The sequence below is a fragment of the Filicampus tigris genome, chromosome 13, assembly GCF_054856515.1.
Source record: "Filicampus tigris isolate MCC_2025a chromosome 13, RoL_Ftig_1.0, whole genome shotgun sequence".
NCBI lineage: Eukaryota > Metazoa > Chordata > Actinopteri > Syngnathiformes > Syngnathidae > Filicampus > Filicampus tigris.
Window position 1 is genome coordinate 22,547,104 of NC_141229.1, and position 26,206 is coordinate 22,573,309.

At 44.2% G+C, this 26,206-nt stretch overlaps 1 protein-coding gene across 13 annotated transcripts in view; it reads left to right on the forward strand.

Moving 5' to 3' along the window:
* The window catches only part of ankrd6a (ankyrin repeat domain 6a), a 118,755-nt gene that overhangs the window by 38,225 nt on the left and 54,324 nt on the right, over positions 1-26,206 (forward strand). For 5 of the 13 annotated variants that reach the window (XR_015089337.1, XM_086049756.1, XM_086049758.1 and 2 more), the window contains 4 exons: positions 12,272-12,388; positions 12,483-12,560; positions 17,243-17,341; positions 17,459-17,617. Coding sequence is in view for 12 of the 13 variants with exons in the window: in XM_086049756.1 (XP_085905882.1) it covers positions 12,272-12,388; positions 12,483-12,560; positions 17,243-17,341; positions 17,459-17,617 (453 nt within the window). In the remaining variant the exon portion in view is untranslated. Of the gene's footprint in view, positions 1-12,271; positions 12,389-12,482; positions 12,561-14,507; positions 16,437-17,242; positions 17,342-17,458; positions 17,618-26,206 lie in introns of those variants that run through there. The other 8 variants (XM_086049761.1, XM_086049764.1, XM_086049763.1 and 5 more) reach the window with 6 other exon arrangements.

The window sequence follows — 26,206 nt, forward strand, 5'->3', positions numbered from 1 at the left end:
AAATGACCGACAAAGTATGAACAAAGGACGCTGGCGAAAACAAGGCCAGGGAACATCAAATAGGGAACACAAAACGCTCGCACAAGGCAAGGAAATATTGACAACCGAAAAACAAAACGAGATTGCAAAAAACCTCAATAACACGAAACACAAAGCGCTCAGTCAAAGTAACGAGGAACAAAACCTTTATATAACAAAACCTTGCCAGAAAAATCGAGAACAAGATGCGAGAACGTGACGTCTAGAAAACAGAGCTTGGGCTGGGAAGCGAGCAAGGTCAATAATCCGACAAGATGTGGTGGTGAACAGTGTCCTTATAAACCTAGCTGATTATGATACGCCACAGGTGTGCAGCTGAAGGGAACGCCCCCCACTCCAGCTGGGCTGGAACTAACACACAGATAGAGAGAGAGAGAGACAGAGAGCGCCAAGAGCAAAATATGACAGTACCCCCAACCCCCCCCCCCCCCCCCCCCCCCCAACGGACGTCTCTAGGCGGACCATCCGGCTTCGAGGGATGAGCGGCGTAAAAATCACGGACAAGTGAAGGATCCAAGATCCACGAGCGGGGACCCACTGACATTCCTCCGGGCCGTACCTCTCCCAGTCGACCAAGAACTGAACTCAAACGGCCTGATGAACTTGGGCCCAAGTTTGCGGGACGTCCCAGCTAGGTTCAGGTCCCGCGTAGACAGCCATACCTGCTGACCAGGCAGGTAAGCGGGCCCAGGACGTCAGTGCCGGTCAGCAATCACCTTATTACGCTCCGCTGTCCTGGACAGAGACACGCTGGGCTGGACTTCAGGTGGTGCTGGAACGAAGGCAAAGAGACCTGGCTTTCCTGCAACGGAAACAAGGGCGGCTGGAAACCGTAGGCTGCTTTGAACGGCGACCTACCAGTTGCAGAGGACACCAGGGTGTTGTACGAATACTCCACCCAAGGTAAGTACAGGGAACACAATGTGGGTTGATGCAGACAAACACATAAGGGCAGCCTCCAAGTCCTGGTTGGCGCGCTCACGCTGGCCGTTGTTCTGCGAATGATATCCCGATGACAGACTCGCTGACGCCCCAATGGCATGGCAGAATTTCCTCCAGGCTCTGTACACAAACTGGGGGCCACGATCGGACACAATGTCTGTGGGTATTCCATGGAGACGAACAACATGGGTAATCAACAACTTGGCAATTTTGAGGGAGGAAGGAAGCTTGGCCAGAGCCACGAAATGGGCAAACTTGGAAAACCGGTCCACCACGGTGAGGATCACCGACTTGCCTTTAGAGACTGGCAGTCCAGTGGCAAAATCCAGAGAAACGTGAGACCACAGGCGCGACGGGGTTGACAAGGGGTGAAGAAGGCCCGCCGCGGGTTGCCGCGACAATTTTCCACAGGCGCAGGCCGTACACGCTCCTACAAAATCTGTGACATCTTTTTTCAAGTCCGGCCACCAGAACCTTTGCATGATCATGGCCGAGGTGCGATTAACACCCGGGTGGCATGCAACTTTGGACGAATGTCTTCATAGTAATACCTCCTGCCGCAGTCCGGCCGGCACAAAGAGACACCCTGGAGGACACCCCTCCGGCGCTGGAATGTCATGAGCGGCTTCCGAGACCTTCTGTTCAATCTCCCACTGGACGTTCCCAAAATACATGAACCCGGCAAGATTACCTTTTGCCGCGCCTCATCAACTGCGGGGTCGTGGAGACGCGACAAGGCGTCTGGCTTTTGATTGCGAGATCCTTTCCGATAGGTGAGAGTGAAATTGAACCGGGTAAAAAACAGCGCCCACCTGGCTTGAAGGGAGTTCAGGCGCTTTGCAGAGCGAATGTATTCAAGGTTCTTGTGGTCAGTGAATACGGTGAAAGGTTCCTTGGCAACTTCCAGCCAGTGACGGCATTCATGAAGGGCTAAGACAATGGCCAGGAGCTCCCGGTTCCCCACGTCATAGTTGGACTCGGCTGGAGAGAGTTTCCTGGAGAAGAAGGCGCAGGGGTGGAGCCTTTGGTCGACTAGGGCCCGTTGAGAAAGTACTGCCCCTACCCCTTAATTAGAAGCATCAACCTCAATGACAAAAGGGAGATCAGGGTTAGCACGAATAAGCACTGGTGCACTAGTAAATAACTTCTTCAATTCTTTGAACGCTGCATCGGCGCTATCGTTCCACTGAAACTGCACGTTGTTGGATGTTAAACGAGTTAAAGCGGCTGCGACCTAACTGTAGTTTCTAATAAACCTGTAGAAGTTAGCGAAACCAATAAATCTGTAACTGCTTCCTAGAGGTAGGGGTTGGCCAGTCTACCACGGTCCGCGTCTTAACCGGATCAGCTCGCAGTTGTCCCTTTCAAATGATAAACCCCCAAAACGGTACCGATTCCACGTGAAATTCGCATTTCTCGGCTTTAACGTACAGTTGATTCTCCAATAACCGCTGAAGGACCTTACGGACATGTTGTATATGTTCCTGTATATCCTTAGAAAGGATCAGAATATCATCTAGATAGAGGAAGCAGAAGACATTTCGCATATCTCTGAGGACATCATTGATAAAACTCTGATAAACAGCCGGGGCATTTGTCAGCCCGAATGGCATCACTAAATATTCGAAATGACCGAGGGGTGCCTTGAACGCCGTCTTCCACTCGTCACCTTCTCTGATACGGACCAAATGGTAAGCACTGTGCAAGTCTAATTTAGAAAAAATGGTTGCAGACTGCAATGGGGCGAAAGCGAAATCCAAAAACGGAAGTGGGTACTTATTCTTGATCGTGATGTCATTAAGACCGATAATCTACGCACGGTCTTAGTGTCCTGTCTTTTTTATCAATTAAAAAAAAAACAGTACCCGATGGTGAAGTGGACGGACGAATGTGGCCCGCTGTCAGTGCACTGCAGATATAATCCCTCAATGCTGCCTGCTCTGGTTCCGACACTTGATGGAGGCGAGAGCTAGGGAGTGCCAAATTAGGCGCAATGTCAATGGCGCAATCATATGGCCGATGTGGCGGTAAGTTTTGTTTAAGGTTCTTACTGAACACCTCCTTAAGGTCATGATATTTGCGTGGCAAACGATCCAAATTAATTTCCTCCTCCGGCGGTACGACCGATAGTGTGTTCTCCGGCACAGCGGACTTAAGACAAAGAGCATGACAAAAAATTTACGCGTTTCAGCATGGTTACCGGACAGACGGAGCAATACGTCACACGTGACAAATCTGATTTCTGCTAAAGTACGCCCATCAAGATCAGTAACCCTTCTGACCTCGGTCAGCTCTTCCGTTTAGCAACCCAAGGCTTCCACTAAGTCGGGATCAATAAAACAGTCATCTGCCCCTGAATCAAGAAGTGCAGTAACATTAACATTTTTGCCAAGCACACACAATTCACCCCTAAGCTGAAGTCTTTTTGAGTCTGTTGAATCACTGGAAATTCGTCCTATAGAGGCCACAGTATCGGTAGAGTCCGGACCACCCAAAAAGGAAGACTTACGGGAGAGCGGACTTGTAGGACACTTAGCCACACGGTGTCCCGTCTGTCCGCAATAGAAGCAGGCCCCGGATAGTGCACGCCGACTTCTCTCCTCGAGGGGTAGCCTTCCACCACCTAGCTGCATCGGCTCCTCCTGTGTCGTCTTGGATGGCTCGGGGGGTAGCTGGCGTCCTGATGCGGATCCTGACTCCTCCATAGGGACCTGGAGGGCCCGGTGGCTCCCGAAGCCTGAGCTCTGACCCTCATAGTTACGCTCCCGACGATGGTTGCACAGCCGGTTGTCCAACCGAATAGCAAGTGCAATAAGTCCCTTCAGGCTGGTGGTGTCATCTCGTGCGGCCAGTTCGTCTTTAAGTGATGAATTCAGTCCACGACGGAATATGCTACGAAGTGCAGAGTTGTCAAACCCACTCCCAGCCGCAAGAATACGGAAGTGTATGGAATAATCAGCAGCGGATAGGGTTACCTTGAGCGCAATCTAACAACCGACCTACGGCCTACCTTCCCTGTACAGGGTGGTGAAACACTTGGCGAAACTCTTTAACAAAATCAGGGACGGAAGACCGGAGCCCGGGTTTGGCATTGCTCACCACCAAAGCCCACACAGCAGCTCGACCAGACAGGAGACTCATAATAAACGCCACTCGCGAACTATTGGTGGCATAAGTAAGTGGTTGCTCATCAAAAATGAGGGAACATTGATGGAGGAACTGCCCACCAAACCGGGTTCACCGTCATACCCTGTAAATTGGGCTCCCGACATCTGAATATGTCAGGAGGCATCGAGCTTGATGCAGCTTGGAAATCCGAAGAGGGCGTTCCTCGGATGTCGCGCTGCTCAAGCTGGGCACTCAGACTGTCGCACCGCTGAGCCAGCAGTGTCACAGCACCATGGAGTTCCGTGAGCGCTGCTTCCTGCTGTCCCACCAGTCGACCCTGACTGGTAAAGGTTTCCTAATTTTGTCAGACTCTGCGGGATCCATTCTGTCAAGTCCGACAAAAGCGGACAGGAAAAAATGTAGATCCCAAAAACGCAGAATGAGACAAAAGCGTCAAAAAGAAAAATCTTTAATTACAAAATCCAAAAATGACCGACAAAGTATGAACACAGGACGCTGGCGAAAACAAGGCCAGGGAACATCAAATAGGGAACACAAAACGATCGCACAAGGCAGGGAAATATTGACAACTGAAAAACAAAACAGGTTTGCAAAAAACCCCAATAATACGAAACACAAAGCGCTCAGTCAAAGTGACGAAGAACAAAACTTTATATAACAAAACCTTACCGGTAAAATCGAGAACAAGATACGAGAACGTGATGTCTAGAAAACAGAGCTTGGGCTGTGAAGCGAGCAGGGTAAATAATCCGACAAGATGTGGTGGTGAACAGTCTCTTTATAAACCTAGCTGATTATGATATGCCACAGGTGCACAGCTGAAGGGAACGCCCCCCCACTCCAGCTGGGCTGCAACCAACACAGAGAGAGAGAGAGAGAGAGAGAGAGAGAGACAGAGCGCGCCTAGAGCAAAACATGACACGTGGAGTTTGCGTGTGAAGTTATTGCTTTTTGACAAATGGTGTTCAGCAAGTAAAGTTATGGATTTTGCTCATCTCTGAGAATTATTCCTGGTGGAAAAATTAAAAACTTGGCTTCCTGACAAGATTGTCGTTTATTTAAATGAACAAAAAGTTGCTTTAGTCCCGCGGAATTACTCTTTGACCACACAGTGCATGGTCCTCTGCGATGGCTTTGGGAGAAGTACATGTCGGACTTAGCCACCCCAGTGGAAAATATACATCAGTACTTGATTATGTGAGTTCCTTTAGAGAGCAATTGCACGATGTGTGTAAAGCTGCGCGCAGCGAGTTGGCGCGGTCTCAACGGAAAACGAAAAATAAATTCGATAAAAACTGTGTGATGAGGGAGTTTCATACTGGGGACAAGGTGTTGATTTTCTTTCTGATTCCCGTTTCTTCGTTGCAGGCAAGATTTTCTGGCCCTTGCGTGGGGCAGGAGCAATCGAGTGAGACGGATTATGTGGTAGGGACCCGGGATCGGAAGAGGAAAACATGCGTTTGTCACATCAACACGATTAAACCGTATGGCTCTCGTGTGCTCCTGTCCCCCACTGTTAGTCCTGTGTCCATCATTGCACATTTGCCTCCCTCTGGATATTCACCAGAATGTGACGGCCTGCACTTTTCTGATGTAGTCCCTTGTTCACGACTTCAAAACTCGGAGAATTTGAAGGACATTGGAAGTAAACTGTCCCACTTAAGCAACGAAGCCCAAAACGACATATGTAACTTGATAGATAACTACCCATCCCTTTTGTCGGACATATCCCCATGTACTAATGTCCTTTAACATGACACTGATGTGGGTGACCATCCGCCAATCAAGCGACATGCTTGAATCCCACAAAACTAGCTCTTCCTCTCAGGAGGTCGTGTACCAACTGTAAAACGGTTTAGCGGTTCCGAGCTCAAGTGCATGGCGTTCTCCCTGTCTTCTGGTGCCGAAGCCAGATAAGACTCTGCGATTTTGCACCGATTTCAGGAAAGTGAACAACGTTACAAAGCCAGATTCATATCCTCTCCCGCAAATGGAGGATTGTGTTGACCGCGTTGGCGCTGCATAATTCGTTACTGAACTTGACCCATTAAAAGGTTATTGGCAAATTCCTCTTACCCCACGTGCCTCAGAGATTTCCGCTTTTGTAGCCCCTGATAGGCTACGATTGTTTTTTTTTATTAAGACCTGTAAACAGACCATTACAGTAATCTTGTGGAAAAAAGCATGATCAAGTTTTTCTGTTTTGTTGGGACAGAAAGCCTTTAATTGTTAAATGTTTTTCAAGTGGTAATAGGCAGATTTAGTCATAGCGTTTAAGTGGTTAGTACAATTCAGGTCTGAGTCAATAATTACAGTATGATTTCTGGCTTGATTTGTAACTATCAATGACAGAGTTAAGGTGAGCGCTGATCTTGGACCTTTCATTTTTGGGGCCAAAAACAATCACTTCTGTCTTTTCTAGATTGAGTTGGAGAAAATTCTGGTTCATCCACTCATTAATTTGATGATTACACTGTCTTAATGAAAGTGAGGGCCCATAGTCATGCTGCTGAAATGTAAAGTTGCGTGTCATCTGCATGAGTATGATAAAAGATGTTGTGATATTCCACAATCTGAGCAGGGTTCAGCATGTAGCTATTAAATAGAAGTGGTCCAAGAATGGACCCTTGTGGAACCCCGCATATGATCTTTGTTTGCGCAGACCCATGACTACCAATTGAGACAAAGTAGTCCCTATCTTGCAAGTAAGATTTGAACCAATTTAACACAATTCCAGTAAGTCCCACCCACTGTTCTAGTCTGTCAAGCAGTATATTGTGATCATCTGTGTCAAATGCAGCACTGAAATTGAGCAACACCAAGACGTTTTTGAAGGCATCGTTATTCAGATGTACTGTATGTCATTTTAGACTTTAATAAGTTCAGGCTCAGTGCTGTGATTGAAATCCAGACTGATATGCATTAAAGAGATTGTTTTGCATCATAAACCTGTGAATCTGTTGAAAAACAGCCTTTTCGATTATTTTTTCCCAAAAATGGAAGATTTGATATGGGCCTGTAGTTACTAATTGATGCATCCAGGTTAGACTTTTTTAGAAATGGTTTTATTATGGCAGGTTTTAATCAGGAAATCAACTCAAACATTTTTCTCCAGAATATGTTCTATGCAGGCCTACTAGTCTAAACACGGCATTCTGATTAATACTGTGTTGTGCAATATGAGAAATCCACCTGTTTTTAGCTAGCTCAGGGGGTGGCCATTTTGTCACTTCTGTTGAATGAGGATGACATTAAAGTTGCTCAGGGCTCAGATAACGCCCAATCATGGCTCAGCTTCAGAAAACAGGTGAGGCGTGATTGGGCCCCTGAGATGGCTAAAAGTGGGTGCATTTTGCTGCTTAACTTATATTCTACAAACACAATATTAAAGAGACACTTGGATGAGTTTAACTTTGGCACTTATATAATAGGTTTGCACGTAAAAATGACATTTTTGTGATTAGATTTATGACAAATTGGCCCACCCCCTTTTGGAGTTCGTCTTATTTTTTCAGTCTCAGCGGTATACGTCACAAGAGGGAGGCAAGCGTGGTAATATTGCTCACTTTGTCAGTTGTGTTGTCTAAAATGGTGACCGATCTCCACCAAAATGCAAATGCACATTACTCCTCTTGACCACTTCAACCTGCGAAAGTATAAACGTGTTCTGCACAATAGTTTGGCTATATTGACACAAAGCGTGAGCTCATCATGATCACGTCCACAAAATAAAAAATACCGTGGTAATCGCTTCTCCACTTACACGGGCTGACGCAGACAAGAGCATGAATGCGCACACGAACCCCGACTTAACCCCGGTTATATTTCTACATTTAGCTACGCTAAACTCGTGTCAACTCTAAGGAGGCAGACGGCGACTGGCAGCGGGCAAGAAATCAGGCAAGCATGGATATTTATTCACGCCCCTCCTTCCCTCCCTGGCTAACAGTAGGACAACGGCACAACTAGCTTCAGGCCGTTAAAACAAACGGCGTTAGCACAACAACATTAGCTCCTTACTGTACGCCCAGCCTGCTTGTCGCGGGTTTGCCTCCCAAGCAGTCATGTGCGTTGTCCGACATCGCTTGCAGCCGCCAGCTTCGGCCTGTGTGACCTCATCGAACAAGCGTCAATGTTCAGCGAATAAAAACTTCCAGCGAGGAGGTTGACTCCACAGCCGAGTGTGGCCGCATTGTAACCTACCGCTTCGGCTGTTACATTCCAAATTGAACGGCGTCTTTTAGGTTGAAAAACTGGGGCCATTCCTCATCCAAATAAATGTGCACGTCTACTCATTCCCACTTCAGTCTCTGTAAATATCCTGACTGGTGTTTAATGCCTCGCCCGTCCTAACCGTGATCAGCAAAGAAGCAGTGGTTTTTTTTTTTTTAGCAAAGAAGCAGTGTGCGCTCATCCCATCATAAATCTATGTAGCTCCGCTCACTTCCACATTTCCTCATTCTCACATAAAGCAGCCACGGCGAGATTAATCCTTTTGATATGTTGAAGTGGACATTTGTAGGGATGTCCACATAAATTTTGGTGCCAATTGATTACTGTTTTGGGACATTATTAGCAATGAAACTACAATGATTTCCAATGGAGAGTTTGTAATTGGTCAATCCAATGACTCCGACCGAACATGGATAGAACGGTAGAGGGCGCGGCCATTTTCCTCATTTAAAAAGAGGCGTTATTCATGGAGTCACTTATTTCCTTATTTCTCCCATATTTATTGACAAAATAGAAAATGACAACTCTTTTCATTTTCCTGATCAAAGAAAATATAAAATGAACTTGTTAGTGACAACATGGCCATCCCGAACCAAGAATCCCAGAATGCTGTTGTTCAACTAATGTACCTGCATAGAACATATCCTGGAAAAATCTTGGGTTGACTTCCTCTTAAAGGCTAGGGGAAACTGCCCTAATTGAAGTGAATTATTCACTATGATTTACACAGTTGGTGTTGTGCAATCAAAAACCTTTTTGAAAAATTGTGAAGGCAGCATATCAAGACAGCATGTGGTGGATCTTAACTTTAAAACTATTTATTTCAAAGTTGTGTCATCTAAAAGGTTAAGATGTTCAAGATTAACTTGGGAACAAGATGGCACAAGTGACAATCTGATTTTTCTGGAGAGGAAGCCATTTACTTTTCGTCTTATCTGCAATATTTTATCCGTGAAAATGGCTTCAAAGTCATTGCATGACTTGTAGGACGGCAGTTCAGAAGGGACTGATGCTGTAGCGTTTGTCAGTCCGTCTACAACATAAAAACAATGTATGGACATGTTTACTGTCTCAATTGATAACCTCTGAGAAGAATGATTGTCTAGCATTTTTAAATTCCTAGTTGTAGATGTGAAGCCTGTCTTTGTATATTTTGTAATGAGCCTGGAGTTTGGTTTTGCGCCACCTGCACTCTATTTGTCTACATACTCTTTTTTGAGCTTTAACCAGCAGGGCATTTCTCCATGGTGACTTTTTCCTGACTGACTAAACTTCGGTCTTGATTGGGACAATGGAATCCAATAAAGTCAAAACTTCAGAACAGAAAGCATTGACAAGGTCATCACCAGAAGATGAGAGCAGGCTTGGTAATGGTGTAAAAGCCTGAGTGAATAATGTACAGGTGTTTTCATCAATATAACACTTTCTGATTACCTCTGCTTGAACTTTGTTCAAATAAGCAGGGGCTTTTGTTTTAAATAGAACACAGTAATGATCAACCTCTGAAATATTAAAAACTTTGGAAATAATTAGATCCAATATGTGCCTTTGTTGTCCGTTGAATCTGTCACATATTGAGCAAGACCAACATTGTCCAGGAGGTTTCAGAGAACTAACCATAACATGAATGTTAAAATCACCCACTAGAACAACATAATCAAAATCAGAGCACACAATCGACAATAACTTGGCAAAGTCATTAAAAAACTCAGTGTTGTATTTTGGAAGTCAGAAAATATTTATAAATGTTTGGACTGAAGATATTTTATATATTGGACTATATTCAAAATAGTCCGACTTCCCATAGGATATTTTCTTGCATTGGAGGTTGTTACTGAACAAAATGGCTACCCCTTCTCCTTTCTTATGCATTCTGGCTTTACTCATGAAACTGAAGTTAGGAGGGGTTGACTCAATTAGAACTGCTGTACTGTTATCTTGTCCTAACCAATTTTCAATTAAAAACATAAACTCAAACTTGTGCTCTGTAAGAAAATCATTGATTAAAAATGGTTTCCCTGCCAAAGACCTAACATTTAAAAGCGCTAAATTTAATGTGCTAAAAACCCTATGTTCCTCATGTTTTGGAACAGACTGTGACTGACAAGGAATAAGTGTTGAATTTGATCTAGTAAGGATCATTCTGGAAAACCCCCTTCTTTTACCTACATAGAATTCAACTGACAATATAAGAAATAAATCTGCTGATTCACTTTATAAACATTGTTGAGAGCACCACTGCCACTTACTGTAGTGGATGTGCAATAACACATTATTCCAGTATGGAAGAAAAAAAAAAAAAAAAAAGCTTGTTTCCTGTGGTCACACGCGCTTGCCCCACTATTTGAGGGCTTGCTTATAATTCATATTCCACCAACACAATATTAATCAGAATAGAGTGTTTAGATTGGTGGATTGAGTTGTCTTTTAAAAGGTGAATCAATAAGCATTTGAAACTGGAATCAAAATGGGGAACCGGAATCGTTCAAATTCAATGCCCAACGCTACATACTAATATCTTATTGGTTTACTCTTATTTTTTGTTTTAGTGTAGAAATTATGCCATTGCCAACATCAACATCACATCATGAACAATGACACACAAAACATATACACAAACTATGGACAGTAAAACAGAATAAAGGGTATATAAATATTAGTGTTGTTCCAATACCACTTTTTGGCCCCGATACCGATTCCGCTACCTGGCTGTGCAGTATTGGCCGATGCCGATACTGTACCGATACATTGCCGTTTGAAAAAAATCCAAAATAAGCAAATTTTTTTATGTAATTCTAAAGAATTGCACACTCACTTGGATGTAAAATTATTCATATTCTAATCATCACTTGCAAAGTATCTGGAGGAACATATACACTCAAAATACATATGTTGAATAAACAGCCTATTTTTATAGCTCTTCGTGCTTGTGAGAGTGAGGCATGGGATACATACTGTATTCACATGAATGTACATTTGTAATAAAGCAAGGTGCAGCATTTGTACTTCTAAAATATAGTCAGTGATTCTAACCAACCCCCCAATGCGTGACCTCACATTTGTATGCTGCCAGAGGGACAGGCGGTCGAGTGAGTGAGATAACAGAAGTCCGTTATGCGTTTCTAAAAATGGTTAACAACTGTGCTGTTTATGGTTGCTCTAATCGGTCAACTAGAGATTTTATTTTGTGATACCGGCAGTGATTAAAATTAACCGGGGGAAATAACGAAGTTGTTTGAAAGCAGACGCGCACAATGGCTGTCAAATCTTCAACGTGACCACTTAACACCATCACAACATACAAGGTTATGATCTGATGACTATATCAGTTATTGTTTCCTTTTCATTCACGATTTAGTTCGCACTGCTGTTCAACATTAATCTGTTAATTATATAGGTATACAAATTTCATATACGTTACATTATAGAACATTTTGCTGAGCAATGTGTTGTAAACAAACTCGTCTCTTTGTTAGCAGTTAGCAGGCTAGGGCGAACTTGAAAAGCTTTGACGGGTCATAAAGACGAGTTTATCTGGACACAAACCATTTCATGAAAGACGTTTTACAACATGAAACTAGTGATCGATGGACTGTGTCAAACAAAAGCAACATACTTTGCTACAAGACAAAGATCCAGCCGACATGCCCCCAAAATAATTGCAGGCTCTTGATAGCATCAAAGTCCCCCCAAGCAACTGCCTCCAATGTGGCGATGTATGTCCTTATAGCGACCTTTTTCACCAAACTAGACATAAGTAGACCGATGACCAATAACGCCAATAATGGATAAGGCTTCTCCTCGTATTTCCTCGTATTATTCCAGTATCGGTATCGGAACAACACTAATAAATATATAATGCAACAAATGCAAATGTGCACTCATTACTGTGTGTGTGTGTTCTGTTTTGGTTTTTTTTTTACTGTAGAAAGGGGACACAGCTCTACATGTGGCAGCTGCTTTGAGCCATAAGAGGACAGTTCAACTTTTACTGGATTCTGGGGCAGATGGAAAAATAAGAAACAATGTAAAAATAAGAAACGATGTGAAGTGCATCCATATTTTTTATTTTACATTTAGAAAGATGTGCATGTACAGTATGTATGGGTTATGAGCCTTTTCTCTTCCATTCACTCTAGGCAGGTCAATTGGCATTGGACATGGCCAGAAAAAACAGCCACAGGCATGTAGTACTTCTGCTGGCCAAGGATCCTCAGGTTGGTAGTTTCAACATGTTCCTCAACTGCTTAAAGACTAAGTATGAAGTAAGCCGACCATCTTTTGAGTAATACTAACAGCTATAACTATTTTAAGCATACTTTAGTTTTATGACACAACCCACCCAGATGCAACGCGTTGGTTAAGCAACGAGCTTAACAAGGAAAATGCAAATATTCTGCAATCTCCAGTAATCTTCGGCGAGTGACGTTATTTGAAGAGATCGAGTCGCCACTGTACTGCATTGTTGATTGTCCTGTTAACTGCTCTTTGCCGTTGTTATCACGTTTTTTGGCAAAATGGCTCGGTGCTGTGTGACGATGCATTGTTCACATTCAGGCCAACAGTTGTTTGAGCAGCCAAAAGACAACACTAGGGCACGTACTAGGGGTGGGCGAAACTGGGAATGTTGGTATCGATCAGATACCAAGTAAATACAGGGTATTATCGGCCGATACCGATACGATACTTTTTGCTTGGTAATGTTATGATCCCCCTTATTTATTTTGTATTAAATAACTACAATGCAAACTTTAACAGTATAAAAAATAAAATACTTCTTCTACAACAACTGTTTCAGAACAAAAGTCACAAGAGTCAAACCAAAAATAAAGAAATGTAACGAAAATACAAATAACAATGTCAACATGACAACTAAAATGCATTTCATTGCAAAATGTTTTGAAAATAAAGTCAGTAGTTCAAATAGTGTAAACAACACAATGTAAAAACCTTTAACAGTAGAAAAAACATATAATACTTCTGCTACAACTGTTTTAGAACAAAAATCAACAGTCAAACCAAAAAAAGCAGCAACGTAACGAAAATACAAATATAACAATGTCAACTTGACCACTATAATAACTTCCATTGCACAATATTTTGAAAAAAAAGTCATACAACAATACAATGTAAAAACCTTTAACACTATAAAAAATAAAATACTTCTGTGATTTTTTTGGGCTGAAAAGCCTCTGCCAGAGTACGTTGTCTCTGTATCCGCGGGGGTGTTCTGGCTTGGGGATTTCCACCCTCCTCCTTCTCCCTCAACTTCGCTTGCAGCTCGTTGCTCTTTTTAGGGTGAGCTTTTGTGTAAATTCGTGGTGTTACCACAGTAGCGGAGCACTTTATTACACAAACCACACTTGGCACTGTCCTTTTCTGTCGTTGTAAGAAAAAAAGTCCACACCGCGCTCCACTTCTTGTTTGGCTCTATATTGCTTTAGGTTCCGGACGCTCTCTCACTCTCCCGTCGCCCTCTCTGCCAGGGAGGGGCTAAAAGTGTGTCTGAGTCACTCACTCAGGCAGAGACTCAGAGAGTAGCAGGAGGCGGTGGGCGAGAGAGAAATGGGGGGGAGACACGGCGCTTTGAGCTAAGTATCGATCCCAGGACAAAAGTATCGATCCGATCCAAGTACTTGCTTAGTATCGATAATATTGATATTTGGATCGATCCGCCCACCCCTAGTATGTACATGGACCAGTTCTGTTCTCGCAAAGCAAATGGAATTTGCGCTGGTGTTACAGTTTAACTGGCTTCCACATTAACCTGCTCCTGATTCCAGCTGTCGCGGTTCGAGCAATGCCATTCCTATAAATGTCTGCAGATACCTAACTAGCAAAGCTGGGCATCGTCTATCCATCCATAACTTCTGGGCAATATTTCTGGCTGAGCCACATGGTCCCACTCCACCCCTTGTTGGAGGCATCATTTTCATGTCACACGCAGTTGCCGCACAAGCAGACACACTGCCAGGGGGAAAAAAGCAGCATATATATATATATATATATATATATATATATATATATATATATATATATATATATATATATATATATATATATATATATATATATACACACACACACACACACACACACATATACACACCGTATTTTCCGGACTATAAGTCGCTCCGAAGTACAAGTCGCACCAGCCATCCATCCATCCGTTATCTATACCGCTTATCCTCACAAGGGTCGCGGGGCCTGCTGGAGCCTATCCCAGCTGGAGCCTATTCCAGCTGGAGGGGGACACCCTGAATTGGTTGCACATTTTGGGAGGAAATTGTGGGCTTAGTACACATCATTTCCACCGAGCTACGATGCTACATGTACCATACAAGAAAGTTTCAGTAAGATAACTTTAAACCCACCAAAATGATTGTAGATCGCTTAAATAAGTCTTTTATTAATCTCCGACCATGTAGAATGTTTCCAAGTCTCCAAAAGTATTTTCGTATTCGGTCGTAATTATGTCTTCTTCTCCTCTCTGCTGAGTGTGCTCCTCCTTACTTGTGTGGCTAAATGATGCAATACCCCAGCCAGAGCCAGGCAACTGTTTGTGGTTCGTTCTTCTTCAACCATCATCTATAAATAACTTAGACAATTGTGTGTACCGGTAATGACCATGCAACATTTATATAGGAGCTGAATTGTGGCTGATTGTACTGTGTTGTTGGCTGGACATACTAATCGCTATCGCTAATGCTAATCACGGTTGCTAATCGTTAGCATGTCTGCCATCACCCGAAATTTAGACAATTGTGTGTAATGACATTTATATACGAGCTGAATTGTGGATGATGGAGTTTGTTTGTGAATGTTTAGCTGTTTGGATAAGCTGGCTTCCTCGACTAGCAAGGCCTGTTAGTTAAACAAAACATTAGACTGTAACCGTTTGAATTATTCATGCATTTTAATAGCTTTTAGGATGTATCTTATGTTTTTTTATGTTGGTTACAATAACATGTGAAATTATATAGAAGTAATTGTCATGGCTTGTTAGTGCTGACTTGTATTTATGATGGTTTGTCTCCTTCTGCAGGCGCTTTAGCGCTAAAGTGCTTGCAGAGGGAGGCAAAACATAAGTCACAAGTCAGCACTAACAATTCATGACAGTAATGCGTTAACAATTTCACACATAAGTCGCTCCAGAGTATAAATCACACCCCCGGCCAAACTATGAAAAAAAACCTGCAACTTATAGTCCGGAAAATATGGTATGTATGTTTATATGTGTATATTGTTATGACCCCTCCTCGAGTTGGCAAGGAGGAGGGGTCTAACATAGGTGTGAGAGTTGGAAGGGGTAAATGAAAAACATGCACTAACACAAAAGACAACGATTGCAAACAAGGACTGGCTACATCACCAGTAGCTAGCCCAGGGACTGACCATGTCACTCGCAGCCAGCAAACAAAAAACAAACAAGGACTGGATACATCACCAGTAGCCAGCCCAGGGACTGTCTAACACACAAAACCATACAAGGACTGACCCGTCACTTGCAGCCAGCCAAGTCCACCAGCAACCAAGTCCCTCTTAACTGCTTGCTGGCGAATACACCTGAAAGTAATTGCTTTATTTGGTTCTTCTCCCCTGCTCTGATTGGGTGGCTGTACCGGTGATGAAGGCCACCAATCAGGGCAGAGCATGGGAGAGCATCCACCCACATACACACCCACACACACACCCACAAACACCCACACGTACACACACACACACACACAATAACACAACTTAAACGGCCACGACACAACGTGGGCCATAACAATATATATATATATATATTGTGAGAATATATGAGAGGGTGAGAAGTTCGGCCATCCGGGAGGGACTTCGCGTTCCTCCGCGTTGAGAGGAGCCAGTTGAGGTGGCTCAGGCATCTGATTAGGATGCCTCCTGGACTCCTCCCTGGTGAGGTGTTCAGGGCATGTCCCACCGGCCGGAGGCCCCGAGGACGACCTAGGACACACTGGAGAGACTGTCTCCCGGCCTGCCTGGGAACGCCTTGGGATCCCGCCGGAAGAGCTGGAAGATGTGTGTTTTCTCCGGGTACTCCGGTTTCCTCCCATATTCCCAGAACATGCATGGTAGGTTAATTGGTCACCCTAAATTTCCCCTAGGTGTGATTGTGAGTGCGAGTGCCTATTTGTTTATGTCTGTGTGCCTTGGGATTGGATGGCAACCAGTTCAGGGTGTGCGCCACCTCCTGCACGATGACAGCTGGGTTAGGCTCCAGCACGCCCGTGACCCTTTTGTGGATAAGCGGACTGGATAATGGATGGATGGACATATCATATGATGTATAATTTGACCCCTATGTCCACGTCCATTGTTCTGCAGTGTTCGATTCCTTTGAGACGGTTTCTTTCACATTGTGATGTCAAATTTTAGACCCATTTCCAAGCTGCCTTTTATTTTAAAAATTCTGAAAAAATAATAAGATACGCGTATTCTGTATCACCATACTCATCTATGAATGTGCTGTCAGCTCATTGGTCACAGACCAGGGGATGTCCTAGGACCTTGTAAGTTACTGTAAGTTGTCATATAAAGGGAACTGTTGCTCATTAATTCCATTGACATTTTACTGACTCTTTTTGACTCTCACGATATTACGGGACAAAGTGTGTCCCTTTACAACTAATACGGGACATGTACTTAAATGCGTGTTGATCCCGTTTTTCAAGGGACGGTTGACAACCTTAGCTGTGTTCCATTCTACAATGACGCAAAACGCCCTCTTCCACCTGCGAGTCTAGACACAGTTAGACTGCGCTTCGCGCTAGATTGCTCTTGGCAAGAAAATAGGGCCCTTAAAATTGCATTTTGAAAGATTGTCGTTAAAGTTCAAGATCAAAAACAATGATGTAAGACTGGCTGATTTTGTCTTTAGGGACATCGGTATGTGCAAGAAAGAACTGTAAAGAAAATGAAAGAAATTATGGCTGAGCACAGGGCCCAGCCTACTACCAGAAGAGAAACGTCAAATGCAGTAAGAAAACAATGTGTTAACTGTTGAGGAGTGATTATGATAAAAAAAGGTGAAAGTGGTGGATTTAAAATATTTATGGTGACTAAATTTCCTTCCTGCTTGCCTCTGTTGTTCTAGCAAGGAAGTGTTTCGTTGGTGGGGGAAACACACATTAGTGAACCAATAGAGAGCGAGGAAAACAAGATGGATCAGGAGGGGCCTCTGCAAAACCACGTGACACCCACTGTCATCAGCAGGCCCATTAGACCCCACAGAGGAAAAAGGGGCAAAGACCAGGTGGGAAATTTTGACAATTTTGACACTCACTGATTGGCAAATTTTAAAATCTTTCTTCCCATATATTTTAAGCAGTTACATGCACATATGTACAGATATATGTATACTGTTACCATGGACAATGTTACCCTGATTTATGAGTTTAATTTGTTCGGTGGTTGGTTCATACCTCAAATACCGTATTTTCCAGACTATAAGTCGCTCAGGAATACAAGTTGCACCAGCCATAAAATGCATAATAAAGTAGAAAGCCATAAAATGCATAATAAAGTAGAAAAAAACATATATAAGTCGCACTGGAGTATAAGTCGCATTTTGGGAGGACATTTATTTGATGACGGTATTACCGTTTATAGACCTCCCCATCATTCCACTTCTTTTATTACAGAAGTTTCAGATTTCTTATCCATTTTATATTCCAGTTATAACAGGATTTTAATAACCGGCGGTTTTAATGTACACGTGGATGACATCTCGGACCCACTATCCAGAGAATTTTTAAACCTTTGAAAATGCTTGGATTTTAAACAGCACGTCTCGCAGCCAACTCACAAAAGGGGACACACCCTAGATTTGGTCATAACTTATGGCTTGTCTGCCGGCGTATCCTCTATTGTTGACTTGACTGTGTCAGACCACTACTGTGTCTATTTTAACATCACCAGTTTTAACCATCGAGCAGCCCCGGTGAGAACAGTGAAGAAACGCTACCTATCTTCTGAGGTGGCTGCAAATTTTATAGAGATTTTAAAAAGCACTCCTGCTGACATTTTACCTGCACCCTGTGATTTTATTGTTGATAATTTTAACCTAAATTTAAAATCATCATTAGATTCAGTAGTTCCCCCGCGGAGAAACGATGCAATCAAGATATCAAAAAGAAAATGCGGGAGTGCAGAGAGGAGGTGGAGAAAAAGTAATCTTACAGTACACTACGAAATATTATGTGAACAACTAAAATCTACAATAAAACAGTTAAACGGACAAGAACTTCCTATTTCTCAAACCTCATTACAGTTAATAAAAACAACCCCAGAGTTCTCTTCTCCACCTTTGAACTTTTAACTAGCTCTGATTTTAACAAGTCCTCACAGAGACCAACAGACGCTCTCTGTGAGGACTTCGCAGACCACTTCAGAAGTAAAATCGATGACATAAGGTCCAGTCTTTTAGCCCGTCAAAATGCAAGTTTTAATAAACCATGACGATCATATTTACATGAGGAAACACTGGAAAGTTTTGCCCTGGTTGATGCAAGATAAGATATGATAAGATAAGAAGGCCTTTATTGATCCCACAGTGGGGAAATTTTCAGTGTTACAGCAGCAAAGATATAGGTCACACAGGGACGGCCGCATAATGTAGCCATTAATGTATAACATTAACGGCAAACATTCAGGATCAAACCTATGTAAATATACGCAGTAACATGTGTATATACACCTGTATATACACACCAACATACATCTACATTAAAAGTATGAGGAACACTCATTTTAGCCTGTACATGGTACAGAGGAAAAATACTAGTAAGTGACAGTGCTGCAGTGCTGTAGTGAAATGTAAGGAACAGCATTGGATAAAAATAAAACTAGACTAACAGTAGTGGGGAATGTTGAGTATTGCACGGTATTACAGTAGTGGGGAATGTTGGATATTGCACGATATGAGCTCAGGTGCAGGACTGCACAATTGCATTAATGTCCGCCAGTTTGTAGAGACTACACATTGTTCTTGTTAAAGAGTCTGACAGCAGCAGGCAAAAAGGAATGGCGGAATCTATCCTTTGCACAGTGAGGGTGTAACAGTCTGTCACTGAAGGAGCTGTGGAGTGCCTGTTAGGGTGCTCTGGAGGGGGTGGCCCGGGTTGTCCAGCATTGACGACTGCTTGGCCACCATCCTCCTGTCCCCCACTGAGTCCACAAAGTCCAGGGAGCAGCCCAGGACAGAGCCGGCCCTCCTGACCAGTTTGTCCAGTCGCTTCTTGTCCCGGGCCGAGATGACCACTCCCTGGAAAAGGACCGAAGCAACCGCCGAGTCATAAAAGTTCCTGAGGAGTGTCCCCTGAACCCCAAAAGACCTCAGTCTCCTGAGTAGAAAGAGTCTGCTCTGACTCTTCCTATAGAGGGCGTCTATGTTATCGCTCCAGTCCAGTTTATTGTTCAGATGAACACCCAGGTACTTGTAAGTTGAGACTCTCTCAACATCTGTTCTCCGGATATTCACTGGTGCAGATGCAGATTCAAGCTGGCATATCTGCTCCCCTCAGCAATAGTCATCGAATTGTCAAGAAAACAGCATTTTTACATTTAACTTCTAACAACTTGAGAACAAATATAAACAATGGGAAAACAACGCTATCGAATGAACAAAATATTCACTGGTGCAGGTGCAGAGTGATGTGCCTACAGAAATCCACCACCATCTCTTTGGATTTCCCCGCATTGATCAGGATGGGGTTCTGCTGGGACCAGTCCACAAAACCCTGAGTAAGTTGTCTGTACTCCTGATCATCTCCGCCTGTGATGAGGCAGACAATCGCAGAGTCCTCAGTGAACTTCTGCAGGTGACAGGTAGGGGTGCTGTAGTTGAAGTCCGAGGTGTAGAGGGCGAACAGGAAGGGAGTCAAGACAGTTGCCTGCGGGGCCCCATGATGCAGAGGAGCACGTCAGACACACAGTCCTGTGCCCTCACATACTGTGGCCATACGGTTTGTGAGGTAGTCGCTGATCCATGTGGTGAGATCGTGGGCCACTACCGCCCCCTCCAGCTTGTCTCCCAATAGGTGGGCTGGATGGTGTTGAAAGCACTGGAGAAATTAAAGAACATGATCCTCACAGTGCTCCTCGCCTTCTCCAGGTGGGAGAGTGAAGTGGAGGTAGATGATGGCATCATCCACACTGATGCCGGGCTGGTATGCGAACTGGAGTGGGTCCATTGAGGAGCTCAGCAGGGCGCGCAGGTGGACGAGGAGGTCTTCATCAGGTGATACATCAGCACCACTAGTCTGAAGCTGTTGAGCTCCTTCGGGTGGGGGGGGGTCTTTGGCACCGGGACCAGGCAGGATGTTTTCCTCTGCCCAGCTTCAGGCTCAGGTTGAACATGTGCTGGACAATTCCACACAGCTGGTCTGCGCAGGATTTGAGGAGCTGGGGGCTGATGCCATCTGGACCCGCTGCCTTCCTCGCTGGATCTTCTTCAGCTGGTTCTTCATCTGAGACGTTGTGAAGGCCAAGGCTGGGCAGGAGGGAGTGGTGGCTATCTGGTGTAGCTGGGAGCTGGAGACTGTGGAGAAAAGGGGAGGGGGGGTGACACACCCAGCAGGAGGAGTAGGTGGAGGCTGCAGCAGGAGAGACTGAGTGGGGGCAGGCATCTGATCGAACCTATTGAAAAAGAGTTCAGCTCATTTGCCCACTGCAGGTCCCCCCCAGTCCGGGTCTTGGGTTGTCCGTGGCCTGAGATGGTCTTCAGGCCCCTCCAGACTCCCCTGGCATTATTCTGCAGCAGCTGCTCCTCCATCCTCTTCCTGTAGGACCTTTTCCCCTCTCTGATCCTCAGCTGGTGCTGCACAGTCTTCCGCTCCTCTATGTTGCCTGACGCAAAAGCCCTCCTCTTCTCCTTCAGGAGAGCTTTTATGTCTGGTGTGATCCAGGGTTTGTTGTTGGAGAAACGCCTTACTGGCCTGGTGGGTATGGTGTTCTCCATGCAGAAATGCATATAGTCTGTAACAGTGTCCGTTAGACCACTAATGTCTTCCCCGTGAGCATCGCTGAATACTTCCCACACAGTTGTGCTGAAGCAGTCCTTTAAGGCCTCGCCAGACCATCTCTGAACCGTGCGGGTCACAGCTGGCTGCCTGCGGACCAGAGGTTTGTACACAGACTGGAGAGCCACCAGGTTGTGATCAGCTTTGCCCAGCGGGGGGAGGGGCAGTGATGTGTATGCCTCCTTGGTGTTGGCATAGAAAAGGTCCAGTGTTTTATTGTCTCTGGTGTGGCAGGTGACATACTGTGTGAATGAAGGCAGAGAGGAGGAAGGGGAGGCATGATTGAAGTCACCAGACATGAGTATCAGGGCATTTGGGTGCTGTGTTTGTAGCCTGCTCACTGCTGCAGTCAAGACATCACAGGCTGTGTCGCCGCTGGCAGCGAGGGGAACGTAGACGGTCACCGCGATCACATGACTAAACTCTCGCGGGATGTAAAATGGCCTCATGCCAATAGCTAGCAGCTCAATATCCCTGCTGCAAAGCTGCTCCTTGATCGTGATGTGCCCAGGATTACACCATCTATCGTTCACAAACACAGCCAGCCCTCCTCCTTTCCTCTTTCCACTCTCCAGCGTCCTGTCCGCGCGTATGATTTGGAAGCCGTCCAATTCTACGACCGCGTTCGGCGTTAGCGCTGTTAGCCACGACTCCGTGAATAGCATCAGGCTAGCCTCCCGGAGGTCCCTCTCATGCCGGGTAAGCGCCGCTAGCTCGTCCATCTTGTTGGGGAGAGATCTAACATTCCCCATGATAACAGATGGGAGGATGGGATGGTATCGTCTCCTCCTTTCCCGGCGTTTAACCCCCGCACGAGATCCCCGTCTCTTCCTCCTCAGCTCACGGGGGATATCGAGTCTCGCCCCGGGAGCCGGCGCAGGGTTAGCACGGAGTGCTAACAGCTGATTCCGGCTGTAAACAATGGGGGCGCAGCTCCGAGCCAAGTCGCCGTACAGGATCGCGCAAAAAATAGCCACAAGCAACAGCAAGAATACCGCAACAAAAATACACGAAAAGGCTCGCCGGTGAGCCGGAGCTGATGTAGCGGGCTGCCACTCGCGCAGCGCCGAAACCGGAAATGACACTTGGTCGAGTTTCATCCCAGGTAAATCCTACAACCTGCCTTTTGGATCCAATTCCCACATTTCTTTTTAAGACATTTTATGGATTCTTTGAGTAACAGATTTTAAATATAGTCAATTGCTCTCTTCAGACGGGCGTCTTCCCCACTGCCATTAAAACGGCGGTGGTGAGGCCCCTTCTGAAGAAGTGCAATTCTGACCCCAGTGTTTTAATAATTACAGACCTGTATCCAATTTACCATTTTTAAGTAAGATTTTAGAAAAACTGGTTTTCCTCCAGTTAAATCGTTTTTTAAATTCAAATAATATTTTAGAGGAATATCAATCTGGTTTTAGGATGAACCACAGTACTGAGACTGCTCTTTTAAGGATTTTAAATGATATAAGGTGCACTGCAGACATGAGAAAACTCACAGTCTTGGTGCTACTGGATATAAGCGCTGCTTTTGATACAGTAGATCACCAAATTTTATTAAATAGCCATTTCTGGTACTGTTTTTAACTGCTTTTATTCCTACCTCACTGACCAATATTTCTTTGTAAGTGTGGATACTTGTTCCTCCAGAACCCATGAAATTAAATGTGGGTTTCCCCAAGGTTCGATTTTAGGCCCCCTACTTTTTAATCTTTATATGCTTCCCCTTGGGGATGTCATCAGGGGACACGGCATCAGCTTTCATATAGCTATGCTGATGACACACAGCTGTATATTGCCGTGTCCCCTGATGACTCAGGACCCATTGATACCCTTTTAAATTGCATTTTAGATATTAAGTCATGAATGGCAGACAATTTCCTACAGCTCAATCAGGACAAAACTGAGGTTTTAGTTATCCGTCCTGAAGGTCAGAGAGAGAAACTTTTACCAAAACTTCAAGTTTTGAATCCCTCACATTGTGTGAAGAACTTGGGCGTAATTTTTTTATTCTGAGCTCAGTTTTATTCCTCATATTAAAAATGTACCTAAGATTGTTTTTTATCACCTTAAGAATATCGCCAGAGTCCGCCCATTTCCCTCTCAGGCTAACACGGAAGTACTGATGCATGCTTTTATTTCCTGTCATTTAAATTACTGTAATGCCCTGCTCTCTGGCCTCCCCAAAAAGACTATTTCACCATTACAACTACTGCAGAATTCAGCTGCTCGGGTGCTGACGAGAACCAGAGGGCGGGAGCACATTACACCAGTTTTAAAATTGTTGTATTGGCTCCCCGTGTGTTTCAGGATCGATTTTAAGGTACTTTTATTAGTTTATAAATTTGTTATTGGTCTTGGGCCATCTTATTTATCTGATTTGCTTTTATCATACCAACCCTCGTGGATCCTGAGGTCCTCTGGCACTGGCCTTTTAATTTTTCCAAGGGTGAGGACCAAAACGCATGGCGAGGCTGCATTCAGCCATTTTGGTCCTCACCTTTGGAATACCCTGCCAGAGGACGTCAGGTCCGCAGAGACTGTTGATATTTTTAAGAGGAAGCTCAAGACACACCTTTTTAGTTTGGCTTTTAAGTCATTTTAAGTAATTTATCTTTTCTTTTGACTGAGGATTATTCTTTTCTTATCTTACTGATTTTAGTTCTTGGACTATATTACTGTTTTGTTTTTTAGTTTTGTTGTTCTCTGTTGTTGTTAGCTTTTAGCTCCAGTGTTTCCTCATGGGGGGGGCCTCCGCGTTGGGGGGGTGGCTGCCCTTCACGCAGGGGCCGTCTTCGCAGGGGCTCCTTGGGTCCTGGTGTCCGGGGGCCTCTACACTTTGTGTTGAGGTCCACCCGGCTGATCCGAGCCGGGGGTCTCTGTGGTGGTAGCACCCCTGTGGCCCTGGGCTGTCATTCCCCTCGTGGATGAGCTCCCCTTGGGTAGCCTTCCCTCATATGGTTTCTCTGTGCCTTGTCATATCTTTCTAACACACCTTATCAGGTTGTGTGCTTTGTGTGTACGTGTGTGTGTGTGTGTGTGTGTGGAGGGGTGTGGGGGGGGGCTGATGTGCTGGTGGAAATATGTTTTCGGGTTTGTTGGGAGGGTCTTCTTTTTATGTTGTGTTTTGGATGTTTTACAGCACTTTGAGTTGCATTTTTATGTCTGAAAAGTGCTATATAAATGAAATGTGATAGATTGATTGATTGATCAAATCCAACACCAAGAACGGACATGTCAATTTAAATGACAATCAATTTAAAATAAAAATACAATAGAGACAACAACAGGCTGAACGGTATGCTTACGTTACATTACACAACGCCCCCCTCCACTCCCTGGAAGCCAAGTTGTCGCCGTCGCGTAACGCTAATAAATGTGTCCATATAAATCAAAATAATAAAATTGTACACACGTAGAGAAAGAAAGTTACGGTAATGTTGCGGAGTTAGGACTGTATGTGAATTTGGGGGGATTCACCGGAGCGCCTCATCCACACAGTCACTCGAATCAAAGAGCGTGACCGGACACAGTGATAGGGAACAACGTGGCTTTAATAGCACTCCAATCCATTCCACAGAGCTCAACAACTAGCTCAATCCCGGTGCCTACACGACGACGAAGAGGCGCGCATCTGCTGCTAACATCTAACAGACTCGAAACGTCTCTCGTTGGGACCCCTTTTAGCTGTCCAACAAAATTCCCAACATAAATCAATGTAAAGAAAGGACCCATGTGTGTAAAACAAACAAATTAAACAGTAAACCAACGCCTGCATAACCGAAGCACTAATGAGGAATTTACAACAGGTAAGATAACTTTAAACTCACCAAAACGGTTGTCGATGGATTTGATCGCTTTGAAAGTGTGTGTTACGCAAGTCACGCACGGGTTTACATGTTTTTTTTTTTTTTTAAAGAATTTCTTTGGCCGTTCAATGCGTCAATCACCAGCTTAGCACGTTTGGTTATGACTGCAAACACAATTGACGAATTGTCCATATGCAGGGGTGGTACTACTTACGCATTTAATTTGTTCATTGGCTGTTGTTGAACTCCTGACATTTGTTTATTGGATCAAGTAAGCAATCAATAAAACATAAGGTCCATCCTATGTTTTGAAATCTTGTGTTTAAAGCCACCGAAGGATGTGCATCTCAGGCTTGTTGTGGACTATCTATATTACTGGAATACTTTAACTGGACCCTTGTCGACGTAATATGATCATTGATGATGGATTATGAAATTGTGTCCGAACATTAATAAGGCTGAAATATTGAGTTCCTTATTTATTGTGGGTTAGCGATTGTTTGACTTAAATGCTCGCCGAGCCTGCAGATATGATTGTATATTATAATTTTTGGTATGATTCGAATCTGCGGAAGCGCAGTTTTCTAACCATATATAACATACTTGGGAATGCTTTGAAGTTGTTCTGTATATAGTGAATTCCCCGCAGGCACCCGTGTGCCGATGGACCTGCAATAACATGTGAAACGAATGTGTTAATAATTTAACATATAAGTCACACCCCCGGCCAAACTATGAAAAAAAACAACAAAAAAAAAACGCGACTTATAGTCCAGAAAATACGGTAATTTTGAAAAAATGGAGATGAGTGTTTCACCTAAAGCCCGCCCCGCCCCCCCCAAAAAAACATGTTTGTTTACTAAGAAAATTAGCATTCTACAGTCGTGTACCGTTTAAAAGCATAGCGACTGTACAACATTACACAGAAGAATAAAATGAACAAAACAATTTTTACATCATGATTTCATGCTTTAATTCAATAACCATTGTGAATATCCTTCTAGTGTGAGCAACTTG